The 22,901-nt window shown below is 37.4% G+C and overlaps 2 protein-coding genes across 2 annotated transcripts in view; one reads left to right on the forward strand and one right to left on the reverse strand.

Moving 5' to 3' along the window:
* LOC110052387 (adenosine receptor A3-like) overlaps positions 1-1,599 on the reverse strand; it is a 2,565-nt gene extending 966 nt beyond the window's left edge. The window contains exon 1 of the mRNA XM_020758509.2: positions 606-1,599. Within this exon, the coding sequence (XP_020614168.2) occupies positions 606-1,398 (793 nt within the window). The 5' untranslated portion in view covers positions 1,399-1,599. The remainder of the gene's footprint in view (positions 1-605) is intronic.
* A 12,293-nt stretch (positions 1,600-13,892) lies between these two features.
* Positions 13,893-22,748, forward strand: LOC110052456 (uncharacterized). The gene is made up of 4 exons (XM_089285441.1): positions 13,893-15,404; positions 16,560-17,207; positions 18,343-18,546; positions 22,034-22,748. Exons 1-4 carry the CDS (start codon positions 14,096-14,098, stop codon positions 22,306-22,308), a joined length of 2,436 nt encoding a protein of 811 aa, XP_089141567.1. The 5' UTR covers positions 13,893-14,095; the 3' UTR covers positions 22,309-22,748.
* The last annotated feature ends 153 nt before the right edge of the window (positions 22,749-22,901 follow it).

A 22,901-nucleotide genomic window follows, 5' to 3' on the forward strand; every position in this document is an offset into this window, starting at 1 on the left:
GCCTATCAAAATGAGAAAATCCCGCTCCCGCCAGAATATCAGTTTTATGCCGCACCCCGCCATTAAAATTTTGTCATTCCGCATCCCGCCTCCACTTCTTCTGTCATCCCACATCTCGCCAAATGTTGGACACTCTATTTCAAATTGTAGCAAGAAACGATGACTTCCTGGAAAGCACGAACTAAATGCTGGAATCACGTGGGCTGCAAGAAAAATTTTGACTTCATAATTTCCAGTGTAATCACATGGCAGGGTCTGTTATTTCACTGTTTTGCCAGTTGCCCCTAGTTACCAATATCACAGCAAGTCTCATCCACGAAAGCATGTTAATGACATGTAATATATAAATATTCTCTTTACATAGTTCGTTCTTCAGCGAGAGGGTAAGTTAGACCGCTAATTATAGCATCAAATTCAATGTGATGCTCTATAGATAGGCGAATGATAAAAGGCAAATGCGTGGGATTAAAAAGATATGTTTTTATGAAATGGATTCTCACTTCTGTTTATCAGTAATGCTTCATTTTTAGGTATATATAGCTCAATTTTAAAAAAACATTCATGAAAAAGTAGGTCTGACCAATCTAAGTACTTCACTACCTTACCTATCGTCTTAACAGCTTTTGATTCCCGGTTGAAAAGAATTTGCCTTGAACTGTGTTTCCGAAGTGAAGGCTGCTGTAAATTGTCGTCACAATACACCATTAAAGAGGCAATTCGTCTTTCTTGGCTGCGAGCGAGAAGAAATATCTTAAAGTATGCCGCAGTAATAACCACGGTGGGTGTAGCGCAAATGAAAACAAAGTACAACACAAGGTACGTTTCTTCCAAAATGTCAGCGAAACGGCACAGGTGTTGAACACGGTTAATTTCCACGGTCTTTGCTCCGGCACCAACCAGAGGCAAGAAAGACACTGTCAGTGCGGTAATCCAAACCGCTGCTATTGTTAGATACATCTTGTTCAGAGTTACAAAGTTGTTGTACTTTAAAGAATAGGAAATCGCCAGGAACCTGTCCATGGTGACGGCGAGGAGATTAAGAAGTGAGGCGCTCAAACTGGACAAAGTCAGGCAAATCGTCAATTTACACCACATGAATTCTCTCGTAGACTCAATAGAGGAGAGTTCCAGTGTTCTGACTGGAAGAAGGAATACTCCAACCATGAGGTCAGCCAGTGACAAAGACAATATTAGCATGTATTCAGGACTGCGTAGGCGAAGATTTACGCGAATTGAGGCGAGTACCAGAAGATTTACCAAGATTATTGTCAGAGCCAATAAGATGAAAAACACAATGTTAACGATAACCTCAGGGCTTAGGTCTAGTGAAGAATTCCCATTTTCTGCAGACAAGCTTGTAGCATTTGTTATGCTAGATTTAGAAGTATTTGAAAACATGGTTTATACATCCACGTAATTGAAGATTTGGTATGAATTGTTCCTCGGTACGCAATGTCACAGCAGAAGTTACATCACACAGTTTTTCGTGAGAGGGACGAAATTTTCACCTGTTATAACCAAAAGGATAACAAAGTTAGCTTAGTTTCTGCATGACGATTTTGCCTCGTAACGTTAGCAACGAGGATAAAAAAATTCGGTAAAGAACACTGGTAGCCCCGATTATTCAGTAATCGCGGTTCGGAAAAGGCGATCTCACCCAAATAAAAACTTTTCCCGTTTTGTCGGCAATCGGCAACCCTCGGGTTTTTTTCCTCCAGGTTAACCAGTATGAGACAAAGAAAAATCTTCAATCCAGGCAATTCACGGCAAAGTCGGGTTATCTTCAAATGAAAATCATTGAACGCCTGCCATAAAATCAGTACTCATTGATTTTGGAAACGTGAGCCGAGTCCTTAAGATATAAACTGAGACTGTCATATCACAATCAAATTGACACCATTCGCCAAAAACGTATTATATGTAACCCAAATAAGGGTTTGCCAGCTGCTATCGACCTCCGAACTGTCTGTCCAGCTGCCATATAGTGTATCCTAAAAAAATTAATCAAACTGTTTCTTTTCCAAAAGTAGTCAAAATCATTTGTACTAGACGAATTTGAGATGGTGGCTCAAATTTTCACTTGTCGCGTCTACTGATCGGGGAAGCACAGTTGAGACGGTCAGTTGACTTAGGTGAAAGTTGAAAAGGTAATGACATAGACGAAAGGGGAAAATAACTTTAGATAGGGGGTAGTCTATTTTTGTGTCCATTTGTTAATCATTAGTTAAAAAGATCTAATCTTCCTCATTTTTCACCATCTACTTTAAATCCATTACTTCCGCCTCGCCTTTCTTTTCCTCCAAACAGTACTTAAAAATCAGCCTCAAATTCTCAATAAGCCACGGTGCCTTTCAGTGTAATCCTAATGCTGGATTTTTGGATTGCACGAGACCAGAGATAAGTCAGATGTTTTTTGTTTTGAATAATGCCAAACTCACGAAAACCGAAGCATTTAAATTTATTCGCCCTCCCCAATCTGAAAGCTTGATTTATAGTCCTTTTTGGTTTTATACTTTATTGTAATGGCACTCACAATTACGGCATAAAAGAAGGAGCAAAGCTTTCCGTGCTTTCTGCCACCGTGCTGGGAATATGCAAACTAGTAAAAATTTAGAGAGCTAGACTGAGTTCTGCGGAGTTACACAATCTTGCCCGGGATATTTTCCTCGTCGAAAATAAAATAAAATAAAATAGTTTAGTAATATATCTAACTGAATATGGATTGAGGTCCAAGTTAGATTACTTAGCATATTTTTTGTAACGAAAACATCATATATACATTGCAGAAAACAGTTTGCTCGTAAACAACGGAAGCATTCGTTGCATAACTCAAAGAGTTACATTTGATGATTTTTTTTTTTCGTCTTTGACAAATAAAGGATGCAATGGTTTTCTTACTTCCTGCGATTTACTTTCACAACATATACTTTTTTTACCTATTTTGAAATACATGTGAAAGTTGTTCAGGATATAAAGACTGTCAGATGACGGACAAATTGATACAATTTGCCAAAACCGTTTTATATGTAACCCAAATAAGGATTTTTTACCAGTCGCTATCGACCACGATCCGAACTGTCTGTCTGCCGTATAGTGTATCCTGAAAAAATTAATCAAATTGTTTGTATTCCAAAAGTAGTCAAAAACAAGTTGAGATAGGGTGGCTCAAAATTTTCACTTGTCCCGTCCACTGATCGGAGAAGTACAGTGGAGACGGTCTGTTGAAAAGGAAATGAAATGGAGGAGAGGGAAAAATAAATAACTTCAGATAGGGGGTAGTCTATTTTTGAGTCCATTTGTTATTCATTAGCTAAAAAATCTAATCTTACTCATTTTTCATTATCTACTTTAAATCCTCTATTTCCCCTTCCAGTTTCTTCTCCTCCAAACAGCACTTAAAAATCAGCCTCAAATTCTCAATAAGCCACGGTGCCTTCTAGTGTAGTTCTAATGCTGGATTTTTAAATTGCACGAGACTTCGGATAGATAAGTCAGATTGTAAAGTGAATAATGCCAAAACTCACGAAAAACGAGGCTTTTAAATTTCCTCGCCCTCCTCAATCTGAAAGCTTGATTTATGGCCCTTTTTGGCTTTATGCTTTACGGTAATGGAACTCACAATTACGGCACAAGAAAGGAGCTGAATCTAGCTGGTTCCGTGCTTTTTGCCGCTGTGCCGGGAATATGCAAACTAGTTCAAATTTAGAGAGCTTGAGTTTTGCGGAGTTACATAACACTGTCTTGGGTATCTTCCTTTTCCAAAAGTAAAATAAAATGGTTTAGTATTATATTTAAACGGTGAGTATGGATTGAGGTCCAAGTTAGATTACTTAGCATATTTTTTGCATCGAAAACATCATATACATTGCAGAAAACACTTTGCTCGTAAACAACGGAAGCAGTCTTTGCATAACTCAATGAGTTAGTTACATTTAATAATTTTTTTTTTCGTTTTTGACAAATAAAGGATGCGATGGTTTCATTGTTTCCTGCGATTTACTTTTACAACATATACGTGAGCAAATTAACTTGAATGCGGAAAAGTTAGGCATTGAACAATCACAACATATTGCGTTCTTCTAGGAATCGTGCATTTAAACTGTGCAGAGATTCGCCGAATATAGAGAGCTAGAAATGTATGCCACGAAATTCTAAGTGTTGAAATTCGCCGTAGACGTATTTTTAACGCAAATAAGCTATGGTTTACTTACCGCTGAAGCGAAATGTTTAGGTCAATGTGCATAAGAAGTCTCGATTCACCTCACGTGCCAAGTGAAAAAAAGCCCTTGAAGCTCAGGCGAAGCGTGCCATTCAACTCATGACGCACGACTGACTCGTGAACAGACACACATGTGCATTAAGCTGGCTTTCTCATTCAATTTCCTGTTATCTCAGCGGTGTCTTTTACTAAACAAACTATAAGTTGGTTTCAGAAGGTACCGAAGGGTGATAGCATTTGAATGATTTCCGCACACCGCGTTGACCGGTGTTAGATATAAATGAAGATCACATCAATCTACTATTCGAGAAAAAAAGTTTTTTTTCTATTAATATTTTATCTTTACCTTGGCTCCTCTCTGCAGTTCTAAGATAAAAAAAAGCTGCTCTTTTATTGTTGCTCTTTGTTTATTATTTTTGTTGTTGTTGTTGTTGTCGTACAAAAATTGTTATGATTTATGTTATATAAGAAGATTAACAAATTGTTGGAAGAAATTCTTATGCGTCGGCGGTCAAAAGGAACAAAGTGAATCTCAGTTCAATATGGACTTGATAAGTTCTGTGCAACGAATTTTCCTTCCTTCTTAGATTACCTGGTGTTTGAAGTGAGGAACAACTCAAAACATTTGTTTTGCATAAAGAAAAGTGCCTTTAACATTAAGAACGTTGAAGCTGACAAAGGTCAAAATTTTAAGAATTACGAACTTCGAACATAATAGCAAAATTCGGGTAAGAAGTGCTATTTTTTCTAGTTTAAATAAAATGACAAATACGTGGGCAAATCCAATTAAAGTTTGCTTTCAACATTCAAATGGGAGCTTAAACAGCCTTGGAGTGACAAATATACTGCTATACCACCTCGCTTTTAAAATAAAAACAAAAATACTTAGAAAACATTTCTCTTCAAATAATCCGCGGCCCAAAACAAACTACTTTCTTTTAAGTAAAAATCCAATATGTTAAGTTCGCATTTATAATTTGATCTTATCTGAGAGAGAGATGAATTTACAAATTTAAATTGCGAAACGCTTTTTATTTTTCGGGTCGTTTTTGAAGTTGTAAAGCAAGGCAAAAATACAGTGTTTACTAGATCAAAACAAACAAAATGGAAAAAAATAATGGTTCAAAAAAGTAAAATTATTTGAATTTTGCTTCGTCCTAAAACCAGGCACTTTATAGATCTTTCCCAAGCAAAGTACATTAAAGGAAATTTGTTTACAGCTGGCATAGTCTATTACGTTGTTTTACATCTTAAAAGCGATCAATTGGCTTTAAGTAATGTTTGCGTCCTAAAATAAGGTTATCTTGATTGTAAAAGAAACAACAATTTTCCATTTAGCTCGCCAGTAACTAATTTTTATAACCAAGGGTGGCCAGTCAAGATCTAAAATCTCCTTACTCCTTTATGCATTGCCAAGCAAAAAGGTTAGGAGAATTATGGTAGACATTAACTAGAGGTTATTGCCTTGATACAGCGTTGCGTTTTCAGATCTGGCATTTTAAGAAATTCATGGGAATTAATTGAGGAAACGAAACGTCTTCTTTGAATGTTTAAAATGACTTTCACTCGTGTAATATCCAGAGCTGCTATATGTTTTTATCTATCTATCCTCAGGTAAGTACCAAGTCTTCTGACAAATTTGCTACATCAAAAAAAAAAAAAAAATCGATGAATCAAATAACACCCTTATTAGCATTATTCGAAATCTTAAACCTAATATACCCTTTTTCACCTTTCAATATTGATCATGAGCGAAGATCTTTGGATAACGCTAAAAAAGAGTGACTCAGATTGGGAAACTAGCCAAGTTTGCAAGACGTATCTTGTAAAATCGTAAGTTATCTAAAATCGCAGACGTCCGCCTGCATGCTGGAGGGTTACTTTGAACCTACTGACCTAGGATGTCTGTAGAATTTCCCGGATTAGTTATAAAACCATATTTTGGCTATTTTTGCAAGATATGGCTCCCAAACGCGGTCATTGTGCTGATTAATTGTCAATAAATCTTCAATACTTAGCTAATAATTAAAGTTTACAAACATCTGATATTGAAAAGACCTGAAGGAAAAAAGATTTCCTAAAGCGCCCATTCGCTGCTTGGAAAAAGCTTTATTAATGAATTATGCTTCTTTTTTTTCCATCGTGTATAGTTTGTCTAGATGCTTCTAAGTTCAATTTATGTTTATTCTTTTTTTATTTTTTTTAAGAAAGAAGCAATAAACAACTGAAACAGACATGTACGCTTGTTATAAAATAGTGATTTCTTGCTTCTGTTTTTTTTTGACAAAAAGTACTTTCTGCGGATATACATCGCAAAAAAATATGCGTGAAATTTTGAATAAAAAAAAGATCTAATGTTCAAACATTTGGCTCCAAAACGGAGTAAAAACATTCTTAGTTTTAGACCAAGGAAAGCAAACCTGGTGAATAATTCCGTTGAAATAATAAAATATTCTTTTTCTTTAATTCTTAGAGCAGATTTTGACGGGTAGATAAATGGTTATCTTGATAACAAAGAGGGTTTGTAGCTTAATTTAGCTTGATCGATAAAGGGTTTGAAATAAGTCGACATATCATTTTTGTCTGTGAAGTTAAGAATACTTGTCAACGAAGTCGACATTTTAATGTTTTTGAGAATTTTATTCTCCGGTTAGGTGCAAGACGTCAAAATCTTCAGAATCTAAACTTATAATGAGAGCGCCTAGCCAGGCTTTAAAAGTGGTCATTGCCCTAAACCTGACGTTTCGGGGACCTCTCTTTTGTCTGTAATCTGATAAACAGGGGGTTTATAATTCGCAGCTAAATTTGAAACTTCTAAGCTGCTAATTCTGGCTTGTAGGCGTTCAGGTTCCTGTGCTTTGCGAGGAGACAACAACGACTAATATATCCTAGATTATTGCCCTTTTGACTTTTGACTTTTCGTTGTGTCACGGTCATGAAAGTGAGATTTTCTGCGAGAGAGGCCCCCACAAAGGACTAGGATCTACTAGGTAAATTGCGCGCGCAGCGACATAATATTCTTCAAGCCAAACACTGAATATTGTCGCTGGATTTGTCACTCAAGCTAAATTCATTTTACTCCAAAAGATTAGTTTTCCTGCTTGCCCGTGTACAACATAACGGGACACCTCCTTGACCATGTTGAACACGGTCATATGTTTCAGGCCGCTTTCCTCTTTATTTCCCAAGATTTAAATCACGCCGGGTGAAATAGAAGCATGAGCGAGAAACAGGAGCCATAATCAACTATGGCTCCTGGCAAGAAAGCATAAAATAGATGATTGTGTAAACATTTTCTTTTTCTCTAGTAAACAAGTCTCTTAGCTTTTTTAATTCTCTGCACGTGCTCACCTGAATAGACTGACTTTTATTGCCAAATGGCCCCACAAGCCTACATTATTTTGTTAGTTCAAACACTTTAAACCTTTTCGTAAAGTTTTAAAATTTCCAGTATTCAGCAACATGTTTGTTACGTATCGCTCTTTAAAGGAAAAGATACCCTAAAAGTATTTTTCTTGGCCTTTTTCTGGCGAATCTCTGTCTTTTGAAGCTGATCAACTGCCCATCTGGGTTACAACCCAGACCGCTTGATTCAGCTGAGTCCAGCGCAATTACCATAAGGCCACTGAACCTTGTGACAAAGGCGAATTTAAATACTTTGATATAGAGTTTAATACGTCAAAGTCTCTGCAATGTGGCAAGGGATTGCAACGAAAACGCTGCTGCTAGTATCCGTAGGATCTGCGAAATATCTGATCAACCAAAAATACAGATTCAATTAGGCAAGGCTGATGTATGTTACCACGTAGAAACGAAAATTAACGTGGCAACCACATCATAGAGTTCCAAACTGAAAGCCACGATGAACACAGAGGACAGTTGTTTCGACGATGTTACGTCTCGTCAGCGCGATACGGTGTAGCAGCAAAAAACAGCGCAAGCAGCACGAAGGCCGATAGGCCATTTCATAGTTGCCTTTTGTCCTGTGTCAACTGAATGAGTTTTCGCAGGAAACCATTCGTATGAAAATGTGTTCCGCCTACAGGTTCATTTTGACGCAAATCAAACTCGTTTTCGCATGAAATGTTTTGCCGGAGGACTCGTTTTGAAACGGAGGCACAAATGGCAATGGCCTCAGATGAAACTCATTTCTAAATGTTGGCGGATTGGCCAACTTCACATGCACAAAGAGTGACCATGAATAATATGCTAAAGATCTGAAATCTATTGACCAACACGAGCTCTCGTCAGAAGTCACGACTTCTGTGCCAATCAACGGTAAAATTGATCTCGTACCCAGATCTCATTCTGTTTGACGCTGAAATTACGGTAAAAATTAACCCGAAAGTCGCGTGTCGATCTATGGTGAGAAACCTCTGTACGTTAGGAAAAATGAATGACGCAGACTCAGATTATATGTTGTGATTATAACAGAAGAGTTTAATTTTCGTTTTCTTTACTTTCTTCCGACGTAACCTCTTCCTTGTTCCCAGATCCCTTGACGACGTTATTCTTTTCTGTCGCAGATGGCGGAGCCAGTCCATTTCTTTGGCAGGGGCATGGTTCTGGACAGGAGTCGGGACAGCTTCCAGGATAAGGAGCCTAATGAATAAAGATTTTGATTTAGTAAATAGTTTATATGTCTTTATAATTGATATGCACTGTTAGTTAGCACCAATAACTGAGTTTATACACAGAAGATTTTTTACTCCAACAGCGCGCGCTCCAAACTCTTGTTATGTCCTGCAATGCAAATTAAATGACTTGTATTATAACCTAGATAAGTCAATATGGCTTGTATTGTTCGTTCTTAACCCCCGCACACGGTTTGTTTAGTAAGAAGAAATATCCGCCAAAGAAATTCAGCTATTTCTTTTTTTTTATTTCATTTCTGTGTTAGGTCTTTTCCACTTGCGGTAGGGATCAGTTTTGACCGTTTTTTAGTTAATATTATTTCTCAAGATTTGTCCTGATACAGTTCTCCAGAGGACCCGACACTTCTCATCTGTTTGTCGTTGTGGCTTTTCTTTTATAAGAGTTATCCAAATATGAAAAGTCATTTAAGACAAAATGGAACCGGATAAACTGAGCTTAAAATAGTCCTTGACATAGCCTTCGTGGAAGTTTCCCTTCCCGCCGGCGTAATCTTTTCACGTCTGAGACCGAACCCAAAAAATTCAGCTTTGATGACGTAGGGATTCCTGTACATCTCTGATTGGTTGTTTCTTGTTTTTAAATTTTGGCACGCAATTATCAACCAATTAGAGACGCCGTGATAGCTTCCGTAGATCTATAATTATAGTAAGTATGGATTTAGGCCGGGTTTGACAAGGAGGTAACTGCGCAAAAGGAGACGGCTGTTTACTAAATCTTACAATGAAAATGAGACAACTTAGTTTACCATGTATGTGTTTACAGGGGCTGGAAAAGGATAATACGTCGGAGCAGGAGCTGGTACTGAGACTGGAGCGGGAAACTGGGGCAGGGCGGGCAGGAACTGGCGCGGGGTGGACTTAAGAGGCTGGGTAATATGGGTTGTAATAATGCTGGCCAGGCTGGCACGGACAGGGTGAATAACAGGGACTTGGGCACTTGAAGTAAGCCATGGCTGCGTCTCTGTATGCCAGGTGCAGCCTATTCTTGTGTCCGTAAAAGGCGCGCTTACGGGCGGGGGACTGGAAGCGGGTGGAGCTTTACTCTTGGCCTCAGCACAGTTTAACTGCTTGTATTCAACGTTTGAATCATGAAGGTCTTTCTCGGTCCCTGAATAAAAAGAAAAGATGACAGAGTAAATCATGATAAAACATGTACATGCTATTTTGAGCTTAAAGATAAATACGTTTTCTAGCTGGACTGAGTTACTTGAAACTTAAGTCTAATCTCCGAACGTACTCCTCCCTGGGTAGAAAACTACCATGAAGTTACATTTAATCATGACCGTACAAATACAGCTTTGACACGTGGACGCATTTTTACCTGACCACAAGAGTCTTCGACAGCGGGAGATTTCACTGTAATTTTAGAACGACGGATAAATGTAACAATGTATCAGGTTTGAAAATTTTGTTCAAGCAACTTGACTTTGAGTTTTGAGAATTAAATTTGCATTTAATTTATCCTAGTTGATTGTTTTCTTTATTCTCCTAACCTTTCTTTTTGACAATGTATTGGAAGTGTAAGGAGAAATTCATTTTTCATAACCTTTCAGACGAACATGGTGCGCACTGAACAATAAGCACTTAATGACTGGCCCCAAGGGAAACAGTGAGTTTTGTTTCCTCGAGACCCTTAATGTTCCCCGAGGCGAACTCTCAACTCAAACATAGGAAACTACTGACACACAAATTTGCCGCGGCTTCAAGGAGCACGACCTGATCACGTTCGATCAAGTCGAAAGTTCAATTTGTTGTTTCCCCAGGGATTTAGTGAGTTTTGTTCGCCCTAGGGAGTTAGTGAGTTTAAACCCATGACACGTGACACATTCTCCTCCGATCGGAAAACGTATTTGAGCTGGGAGGTACAACAACACCAATTTTTATACCTGGGATCATCATTCCATTGTCGTACACACACCAGCACTTGGAACGAGAGTAAGCCTCGCATTGATACCCTCTGTAACTTCCGTCCAGGTTACAAACCGGTTTAGTCCAGTCAGGCTCGTTTATCCGGCGCCGCATCTCACACGCAAATTCCGGCCTCGGCTAACAAGGAATGCTGTAACCATTACATCCGGTGGGATAACTTACATATTGACGACGCTGTCCAGCATGGTAAATTGGATTAGCTTGCAAGGAAGAGACAAGCAAAATAAGTTATCATTTAGCCTCTGGTATTTCTTTTTGTGAGAAGCAAAACAGTTTCTACTTGACTCCTCCATACTAACTTTCAATTCTTCCTCCGCTAAAGACACGTCTGAAATTCCCTCATGACGTAGCTCTACAGAGATCCGTGTCTATCATTGGTTGGTTTAAATTTTCGCGGGTAATTAACAACCAATCAGAGACACTGCAAGGGTTTCTGTAAAACCACGTCATCAGTATGGAATTTCTCGGCTCTAATCCCCAACGTGTCTTGATGGGGAAGAATGGAGCGCGCTCAGTGTGGTCTCTTTACTTTATAGAGCCATAAACTTGTAAGAAAACATAAAAACACTCCTGCGTGGATAATAATAATAATGATAACAAACCAGCTTTCATCACTCTCTGATGCTTTCATATTAGGAGCTCTACAAATTGAACGTGTCAATTGATCCACGGTCAAGTTTCTGATTTTCCACCACATGTAACTTAGACTGAACTCGTTTTCGTGAGAAGCTAGGCATTTTAAAACTTACAGTGTTCTGAAGCCCCACCACAGCGACGTTAGCTAACGCTGTGGTTTGCCGAAGACGAAAGCTTTTATCAGTAAGTGCCACACGACGTTTTGATCGGAGAATCATAAAATCATTAACTCTTCTTACCAACGTTTTGAAGATAAACGCTCTACATTCCTCCCTCGCAACACGAAATTCGCCTCTCCGTTGAATTACCGTGTCATTTAGAATAGCGTTCCTACAATGTCTGCGCACTTTTGGTGTCTTACTAGCATTCAATCTCGCACTTTTACAAAGAACTATCATTGGTTAAAATATAGCCGCCTGATCAGTTAACCCATTTAAAAGCGGTGTGTATGTTTGTGGGTTTTTTTTTGTAACCTTTAACAAGTAGTTCTTTTTGTCACCATTTTTCCTTTTGAGCCCTAAGCCCTTTATCTGAGTCAAAGCAAATTTCATTGAACATAAACTTGAGCAAATTCCGAATCCCAATTTGACCAAGATGGAGGATCCCCATGAAAACCAGGTTGATGTTCCTCTTTAAATATGGTAATTTACTTTTTTCGTTTATTTTTAAAGACAAACTTGAAGACTCGTAGCAATGTCGAAAAGGATTGGGTATGACCACTTTCATATTTAATTTCTCCTAACAAACTACTCAAATGAAACACCTGTAACTTAGAAATAATATCAGTAGACCGTAACCCGACAACACAACTAGGAGTGATAGAGTACGACCATATCAACTGAAAGGCCCATCTACCATCTAATTATATCATTGCCACGCGCCCACCAATACTTACCTATCACTCCATAGAATAAAAAAAAAACGAGAAAAATGGCGGTCTGCTCCATACCCATGTATTGAAAAACAAAAACAGGCAAAAACGTTAAAGCAGTGTTTGCCAAGTGAAACAAGATAATGACACAAGTGATCACTTACATCGAGAAACAACTGGTCATTTCAAACACCTTTAAACCAATCAGAGTGTCTAAGTGCTTTATCAGTCGTTTTTTTTTTGGCCTCGCTATATCTGTGCTGGTGCGGACCAGCAATTTTAATCATATCGGATACTACCCACTGATTTCATCCTAATGCTTATTCTAATAATTTTACTTTTAGTTGTCTTGCGTTTAAAACGGTTGTACCTGTTATAAAATTGAAAATGTGGAGACATTTTGAGCCCTCTTTAGAAAATGTCTAAATTAGATAAAGTTTACTTGTCACTGTGTAAAGAAGTCTGTTTGGACATGAGAGCGAATCGCATTTTGGCAATTTTTAGACTTGTCCACAAATCGATTGAGCTGTGAAAGCCGAGTTTGATATGAACGAAAAATAGTCTCCGACGCCCAAAATGCGAGTACGCAAGCGCAAGCTCGACCTTCGTGCCAGGATCGTGTACCCACAACTGCGGAGGACCTTGAGAAAGTTCAGAATTCCTTTTGTTGAACTCTGTACGAGCTATAACTGGTAACTGAACGCTTTAGCCAGAGATCAACCAAAGGATATGTTCGGGAAAGAAGCCAGTATGGAATTAATGAATCTTACCCCAAGAAACTAGCTAATCGAGTCATTTTGTATCCACATTCTCGTCCCTCTTAGCCGACCACCTTAACAGCGCCTTGGCACAAGGGAAAATGGCCCTGGATACACATGATCCCTGACACATGGTTTGATTGGCTAGATTTTGGAACAAGATCTTCACTAAATCAACATTTGTTTCTTTCTCGAACTTATACACTAACAGATCTTTGACCAAAAGTATATTATTAAAACTGTTCAATCTACAACACCTGAAGAGCTTAACTGTTGAATATCCAAAATTTCCCAAACTGTTGCTGCTATCCGCAATAGAGCTGAATGAAAGTCTTTTATTTGATGGGGTAATGAAATCAACTTCGGATTTTTTTTCTACTTTGTATAGAAATAATATTGTCTATCCAGAAAAAAGAAAAAAAAGAAAAAAAGAAAAAAGAAAAAACGTTTTTTGTGTGTCTGACATTTTTAAAATGTTTTCACTTTGCTCTGATATATAAAATCCATGCCATTCCATATTTTTTGCTCGGTCGGGATCAGATTTGCGGTCTAATATGGTTCGGGATCGATCATTTGCGGGCCTGTGCTCTCTTGTTGTCAAGGACACGTTGGTCACGACATGCGTAATAACATATTTTACTTTGAGCGGAATAAGTGTATTCATTAATTGTTAAAAAAATATAAGATTTTGCAATGCTGTTATCAATATGGTAATGCAAATACAGCTATTGTTACTGTTGTTATATTTTGTTACAGAGGACTTCGCCGAAAAGCCAGTTTTAATCGACCTAAAAGTTGGTAGGTTCAATTGCGGATTGTAGGGCGGTGCTGAGGCCAGGTGTGACTTAGGCTGAGACTTCTGCTGTGACAAATAGAATTGCTGTGACGGGTGACTGCAGTTCTTGCACCAAGACTCCCCCGCTTAAGACGGAAGGTGGTGCTGGGGACGAGAATAGAAAGGACGCAGAAAATAATGGCGCCCGAAGATTGTGGCTTGTAACGGTAACCGATTCGGATTCTGCTAGCAATGACCACTCTATCTGAAATCGTCAACATAAGTGAGGAGGTGCTGGATAAAAAGTTCGAGCTGGAGGCATGGTACCGTTATGACCCAGAACAGAAGGATAATTTGGTCTTTCTATCTCCGACAGTACTTCTCGAAGATTTAGAACTGAGAGATGGTGGACTGAGAGAACGAGGGCCAAAGGAAGTTTTTTCACGCCTTACTAAAGACATTTTGAGTTTGAAGAAACCTTCGCTCTTCCAAGTACCGGAGGTTCCTTATCTGCACATGGGCTATGGGAAGAGTTCTGAAAATAAGAAACACAGCATGGCAGTAACGGAGAATGAAGCTAAGGCTTGGATGAAAGTCCTCGACCTGGCAAGCCACAAGAAATCTGGCGAAGTTTTACAGACTGTTCATGTTCAAGATATAGAGGAAGAGCCCATGGAAGTGGATGTTACGTTTCCCACACAGGAAGACACCCAGGCGTATGAGTTTGAAAAAGGAGAACCAGAAGATTTGATTGATCCGAGCAACAGTGGGCTAAAGCGTTGCGTAAAAGGTTCATACCTTCTGTTTTTTTCGATCTTGATGATATTCTTCAAAAAGAAGGATCCACCAGCAGCAAATTCAGAAGGAAAAGAAGAAAAACTAGGTGCTAATAAGATATCTGATTTTCTTCTCTTCTGGATTTTACCATATCTACTTAATTTTACCCAGCAGAAAGTGAACGCATTTAATGCACACCATGCTGAATGCAAAAGGAAAAGTGGAAAGGAAGGTGAACTATTTCAAGTTCCAACTGTTGAGAAATCTGCAATGGATATTATCGAAGATGCTTTGCAGTCGTGTAAAGTTCCAAGAGAACTAGAACAGATAATTATGAAGAAATACAAAGAGTATTATGGCACAGCACAGCTGAAGAGGAAATACAATTTGCTAGCTACTAAAGCTCAGACACCAATAATTCTGGTCCCTTTACGTTATAAAGTGACTGACATGCCAGTAGAAATTGGACATCTTGGAACGAAGTGGCAGGAAATCGGCAATGTTTCCTTTCATGATGAGTTCATTAGCAAATTTGTTGGGAATGAGGAAATCCAAACAGATATCCTAAATTCCTTTGAATATCTGACAGATGTGTTTGCTACAGACTATGGGATTGTTCTCCCAGATGAACACACCTTCAATGAATTGATAGAACAAATAGAGGAGGAACATCCTGATCTTCTCCGCAAAGTGCCAAGTCAAGGACAGGACCTTGTTAGCCCCCGTCTTGGCCTTGTCAAACATGCAGACAGGACTCGATCTGTATGTTTCTCATATTTTCAAGGTACAGTGTTTCAACAATTTAAATTATTGTTTAATTGGCAGATTGTTTTTTGGCGGCAGGTATATTTTGCAGGTTGCAGGTTGCAGGTTGAAATTTAATTATAACTGGAAAACCGCTGGCACTAAAAATAATTAATAACCTATATACTCGTCAGGGGTTCTTACATAAAGTAGTTCGCCTCTTTCACATAGTGAAAACACGATTGATCCGCGATAAGTACTTATTGATCAACACGCTGAGACCAGTGAAATCTCTTGAAAGCCATCTGGATGGCCGCTCCACAGATGTTTCCATCAATTCCAGATTTGGCTCGGGTCTTCCCTCAACAACAGAAGATTGTCATCACAAATGAAGCAAATAAATAAAGAAATGAAATAACATAAGATTTTAACCGACGGAATATACTAGCACAAGCTCAGTGTGCTTTCATTTTGGTACTCACAGGGAAGAAACCAAATTCAGCAGATATTTCAGACCATATTTCAGATGTTTCTTCAAAAAGAATAACTCATTGCAGGCTTAAAATCATAGGAATATACTCTCCTTCCATCGCTTCGGCTGGTTTGGCACTTAGGTGGAAGCCACCTTTCTAAGTGATTGTAAACAGCGTCATGTAACAGTCACGGTAAGTCTACCACCCGCACGTTTCTTCTAAGTGCCAACAGTTTTCAAGTTATAATTAAATTTCAAACTGCACCCTGCAAAATATACCTGCTGGTTTTTTGGTGCATCAATTTTTAGGATCAACTCAGGGTACTTTCACACAAAATTGACAATCTCATGGTTTGGATTGTCTTAGGTTGGTATCTGATCCCCGAATCAGTTGGATGTACAAAACTGATGAAAAGAATCCTGGCAAATAGTGATCACAACCATTAGCTTAGTATTACGTTAAAACAATGAAGCAATGAATTACATATCTAATCACCCTTAATTGAAATTCTTAATCAATTTTTTCTTTATTTCCTAAAAAATTAAATTGCATCAACATAAACCTACATTGATTAGGCTGATGAAGATCATAAACTATGATTTTAGGATAGTCTTTAAGTTAACGTTATTGTGTAAGTGCAAGTTTGTCAAGTCTTAGTATCTGTATGATTGTAGGCCCACAGTGCATTTATATTGCATGATTTCCTTTTATTCTGTTTTTAGGAATTGAAAGCCATGATGTTTCTGTGTTGTTCAGAGTCATTAGTGCAAATCGACTCCGACATTTTACCCTGGCCATCTTACATGGTGCATGTATAAATTCTTCTGATCCTAGATGCAAACTACTGAGCATGTACCCAGTCAAGTCTATTAGAAAGTTTACATTCAAAGATGGAAAAGGAAAAGCAGTTGGAGCAAGCAGAGAAAAGTTTGCGATTGGCACATTCTGTAGAATAGAGTTCCCAGTAACATTTGAGTCTTTGGAACGAGCAATTCGCAATGATAGTACAGTCATGAAAGTTATCTCAGGTTCAAAAACCAGATTGCATGTCCCCAACTATGAGCATAAACCTCTGCTGCAGGTTGCTTACACCAAACGAAAGCATAGGCCAAAGTTAATAAAACATGTCTTCAGGGCTGCAGTAGTACAGAACCCACAAGAGTTGGAAAGTTGTGTCGTGAGGGCAGCAAGTTTGGATGGATGCTTGTTGTCTACAATTGCCAGAAAGGCAAAAAGTGTTGGAGTTGTTTTAGCGATAAACAACACCCTTGGACCATTAGGCGGTTCCTTATTAGTAGATGTACCTGGTGCCATGAAGAAGGTGATCTGCTATTTTGTCAGGTCTGTGGTTGTTGCTGGTCTACCTTCAGGTGAGATAAAAGCAGTCATGCACGATCACCACCACTACCACCACCGTCACCATTGTTAATTTATCACTGTTATCGCCATCATCGTCATCATCAACTGTCCTGTAATGCCATGGGACACATAAGCCCTTGCAGCCTTTCATACTGGCTAGTGGCTACTATATAGATATGTGTGGAGGTGCAGCAACCTAATGGTTGGTGGCTGGTCTCTGGATCAAGCAGTCCGGGTTCGAGCCATATCAGGGCGCCCATTGCATTGTTTTCTAGGGCAAGAAATTCAACTCTCACAGTGCCTCTCTCCACCCGGGTGTATACTACCCCCTTTGCCCCTCCAGTAAATGAGTACCAGGGAATTTAATGCTAGGGATAGCCCTGTTATGGACTAGCATCCCATCCACAAGGGAAGTAGAAATACTCCTGGTTGCCTAATGTTACAGAAACCGGGATAAGCTCTGTCTGTATGGGCCACTGGCTTGACACTCTTTGACTTTTCTTTACCTTACTGTATAGCTATGTACCTTTGTAATAATTATTCTACGTTTTATTCTACGAGATAATATGTCATGGTGAACTTGGCTAATCATCATAAATCAGTGTACTGCAGTTACTTGTAATGCAAACTCCAAACATTGCATTATGAATTAAATCATATAATTATCGTAACCATCAGTCATCTATTAGAAAACTTTGTATCTCTTGACATGTTGATTTTAGCCAGGAGGGGTGAACTCTGGCAAACGAAATCAATCTGTTTGAAGCTGATTCAAGGAGTCGAAAACATACCACTAAAACATTTAAAACTACAATTATAGTGCTGAAAACTTTAAAGGCTAAAGAATGTAAAGCAATCAGTGGAAATCAAAAAGAAAGTTTTTGCTTTTAGCACTATAGCAACTTACTCACTCAATGTTATGTCACGTAACTTTTAATTTTATTCTAGATTATCCATATTTATATGGCAGTGACCAATTAGTGGCTTTACCATAATTGAAATTGATGGGGGATACAGGTTATCTGAAATGCGTGCTTTGAAACTGTTTGTATTTACTTGAGGATAATCTTTAACTACTCCTAGTTTTAAAGATAATACTATTTTGAAATTCATAGTCCTAATCAGACCTGTTTGCCAAAAATCCAGTATATCCACAGAAACAGGATGGAGAGGATGAAGATGGTCTGTATGAAGACTCTGGTTTATCTGATGATGATGATGATGATGATGATGATGATGATGATGATGATGAAAGTTCTGACGATGAACAGCCTGCCACTTCAGGAGTGACCAGTTCTGGTGAGAGTGGAATTCCAGCCAGTAGTTCATCTTCAGAAGCGTCACCAAGAAGTATGTGAATTGTTTGTTTCAAACTTTATATGCTAGTGTATGCACATTGTCAGTGGGAAAAACAGGCAAAGTGTTGGAAGATGTATGTGTGTGGGGTAGTGTACTTTTAATTTTGCACTGTAATTTTATTCTGTTACCACTTAGTGTTCGTTATGCTACAAATGATTCACACATGAAGACAGTCTCCTTTTTTTATCCAATTTCTACATCATATATCTCTCCTGTCTCCAATCTATTTCTAAACCAAGTTAGTTACCTAATAGTTTGTAAATTAGAGTAAAAGGCTGACTGACAAAGAATTAAATAACACTCACAATGTCAGCTCTATTTTGACCTGTGTTGTACAATACAGTTAATTAAACAAAAACCCACTATGGTTACTAGTTTACCAACAAATTGATGCCAGCTGTTTTATACATCTGTCCTAGCTCATATTGATTACAAATTGCATCAGTTCATTGTTTAAGTAGCTTTAGATCCACAAGGCATAAGCAAGTAATTGTACATGTGGACAGTTGCAAAAGCATCCACTTGAATGGCAGCTTTCAATCGAGTCATGTTGTTTTTCAAATTTATGTCCAGTAGATTCCCAAATTATCAGTGTGTAGTGGGGATTTTGTCTGTTTTCTGGGCATCCATTGCATGGTGATGAGAGATTTATTTATTTATTTATTTATTTATTTATTTATTTAACTTTATATATACACGGGTAAAACATCAGGACTTAAAGATGCTCAAGTTATCGTCAAATCATGGGCAAAGCTCCGGGAATTACAGTACTAGTCAAAAGAAAACTAATGATGATAAACTATAAAAAAAAGGCAGATTCTGAAATTCAATTAATATTTGAGTAATGAACAAATTATCTACTGTACAGCATCCTTGTTTGCCTTCGTGACACGCACAATCTAAGTTATTCAAATTCAACTTTATGCTCCTTTTCAAAATATTCTGACAATGTTATGACAATATCTATCATCAATAAGAGGACAGACATGTAAAGAAGCTAACATTGATTTATTTTTAATTACAGCCCAGTTTTAAACAACTCCTGCTATATACATGTAGATGTTATTTGTTGCTTGTATTGTGAGAATCAATATTAAAGCGCATTAATCTTTTAAAAAAATCCATTTTTTTTCCTAATTTAATAATTAATATTTTGATAATTTTCATTTATATTGCGCTGCAGGTTACAATGTATATGAATATATGATCACCTGAGCATTACAAAAGTGAGCTATAAAACAATTAAAAACTAAAAAAGTATAATGTAATATAAAACAAAAAGATAAATGGATGCAAATAAATAAATAAATAAATAAATACATAAATAAATAAGTCATACTTACCAGTATAAAAGCTAGCCTGAATAAATGCGTTTTCAACATAATTTTTCTTAAAATTGTCCGAAGTTCTACTGTTGCGAAGTTTACTGGGAAGTGAGTTCTATAGCTTTGGACAGTAGCACAAAAAGCTGTGTCCCCCAATGTCCTCTTAGTTCTCTCATGTGGCAACTCAAGGAGAATCTCATTGTTTGATCTCAAAGAATTACTATGACTAAATAACAGTTACTGATTGCTGTATATTTAGTCATTCATGAATCAGGATTCATCATCTCCATTAGTCCTAGTAGCAAAATAACTGTGCTTGTATTTTCGAAAATTTAAGGTGGCTCTGAATGTACTCTGTAGAATTTTTTAAGTTTGCAAAAAGTTGCATCTTATATGCTTATCACAATTTGATTACTAAAAACGGGGGTCATCAAACTTCTTTTTTGAGTTATAAGCACTAAAATCTAAAATTAAGAGGGTGTTCTTATAAGTTTTTGATGTTGCTATGGTAACCTTTTATGCCATAAAGATTACCATCATTGGTTAAGGTGATTAGTGTGCAGTGGTCAGCAGTGGCTTACAAAATGGCGCTGTTTTGTTTTTTCCTGAAGTCTGTGAGGAGGATTTACAACATACACGTAGTTGACTAAATAATCTCATTTCGGAGAAGATTGAAATCGAGGAAATTCACTGTTTTTCAAGATTAAAACCTCAGAATTGTTGAATGGACTGTATATTATTTCACCTTAACTTTGTCAAAAACTCAGTACTTCAAAAAGTTACTTGAGATTCACTTTTAAAGGTAGAAGACAACAGCTGTTTACTAGAAATGTGCAGCGAAAGTAAAAATGTACAATGTAGCAAACCAAAGAGCCAATTAGCAATATTAATTTATTATTGATAGCATTACATTGTTTGAAGGATTAAACTTAGTCCCATATGGTGTCATAATTTTAAAGGAACTAAATTCATTTCACTATAATCAGGGTTTTCATTAACATTTTCAGCAGGGGTGGTGGGGGGGGGGGGGGAGGGGGGGCAACTGCTTTCCACAGGCAAGCAAATCTTTTTGAACTGAGCTTTGTTATTAAAAAAAAAAAAACTTTCTTCTAGATGGTCATACCATGCAGGCAAAATCACCCTCACAGCCGGTCAATTTGCCCAGTCCTTGGTTCCAAATGAAACCCCTGCTATAATGTTGTTGTAAACATGTAATATTGAGTTACAACTTCATCTGTGTGGCATTAAGTTATTGCAACATTTTTTTGATAACTGTGTTGATTCCAGGTACTACTCATGGACAAGGACCTGTTTCCAAAAGGGCAAAAAGTAAAAAGGAAAAACTGATTGATTCCTTTCAAAGAGGAAACATACCCTCTGTTAAACTCATTAATAGTAGTCAATTAAATTAATGAATTCCTTGCTTGGAGGCCACTCTGGCCAGTTTCCTTCAATATTATTATTATTATTATTATTGTTATTATTGTTATTATTATTATTATTATTACTATTATTATTATTGTTACTATTATTATATTATCATCATCATCATTCTTATTATTATTATCATTATCATTATCATTAATTATTATTATTATTATTATTATTATTATTGGCCATTAGGCCATTAGGCCAAAAATGTGGTTCTCAATATCCTCTAGTGTAACACAAATATAAACATGTTTATTTGTTTGTGTAAATGGCCAAAAGGAGATAGCTTGTGCAACTTCAATATTAAAACAAACTACAAACAAAGCTGAGTAAGTCTGGAGCCACTTGGCAACAACAAAATGTTTATTCTGGATGGTTCTTATGCTATTAAAACCGTCTAAATCTGCTTGGTATTTTCAACTTCAGAACCAAAATTTCTCCAAAGTTCATGAAATTAGAGATGAAGAAAAGAAAAGAAAGTTAGTCCAGTTAGGCAATTTGTTTGTTTTATATTTATCACTAACTTTTGAAAACATGACAATGCTTTGAATCGTTGTCAGTCAAACCTCAACTTTTGGTGACCTTAGGACAATCCACATCACCCCTTGCAACCAGGTGACAGCTGATTTATAACCCTGAAAGTTTCATTTTGGATGAAACAACAATCAGCTGTTAATAATATTAATTCTCTGTTTCATTTCTTCCTATTTTCTTTGTCTCAGTCAAGCTGGGAACACCTGATGATGATGTGTTAGAGGAGTTAGGAAGTGATATAGGTGCTGCTTGGAGGAAACTTGGCCGGCGCTTAAAAGTTACAGAGCCGGAAATAACTGCCATAGATAAGGAAAATGAGGAACTGGGAGAGAAAGGGTTTAAAACGCTCTTACATTGGAAACAATCTAATGCTGAGGGTGCTACATACCAAATTTTATATGATGCCTTAAATCATAGACTGGTGGCTCGCAGTGATTTGGCCCAAAAATATTGTGTTGAGTAAAGAATTAACTCTCAAATGAGACAAAATGTAATAGATAGTGAATATATCAAGGTAGATGTAGATGTTATCTAAGTTATAAGTGTAAATTATTTTGAAACCTTGAAACAATTATTTTTTAGAGATTAGTTGTAAGGTATTACTATAATTATGTAAATCTAGAACATGTACCTCCCAGGTGCGTAGTGAATTTTAAAACACTTTTAGGCTTGAGTTTATACCTAGCGAAGAAAAACAAAAAAAAAAAAGCAAGAGCCACTGGTAAAGTAGTGCTAATTTTGTCTTTCTTTCTTCTTCTTCTTCTTTAACAAATTAACAACATTTTTATGCAAATATTTTACCTCAGTAACCTGTAAAACATGGTTTTTAATGATGTTATAGCTGGTTCAGTTTTTTTGAACCACTACATAGTTATTAAATTAAACAAGACTATTTTACTGTCATTAATGACTGATGAGTCTTTCTGTGTAAGTACATTGTAATGAGGTGGTACCGAGTAGGTCACGATTTATCGCGCAATTTCAGAAATTTGTAGAGATTAATCAACAGGGAATTTGCCGATTTTGAAAACTGATTGTCTTTGCATGTTATGCAAG

Source organism: Orbicella faveolata, unplaced genomic scaffold, assembly GCF_042242905.1.
Source record: "Orbicella faveolata isolate gen_17 unplaced genomic scaffold, um_ofav_v1 contig_1, whole genome shotgun sequence".
Classification (NCBI taxonomy): domain Eukaryota; kingdom Metazoa; phylum Cnidaria; class Anthozoa; order Scleractinia; family Merulinidae; genus Orbicella; species Orbicella faveolata.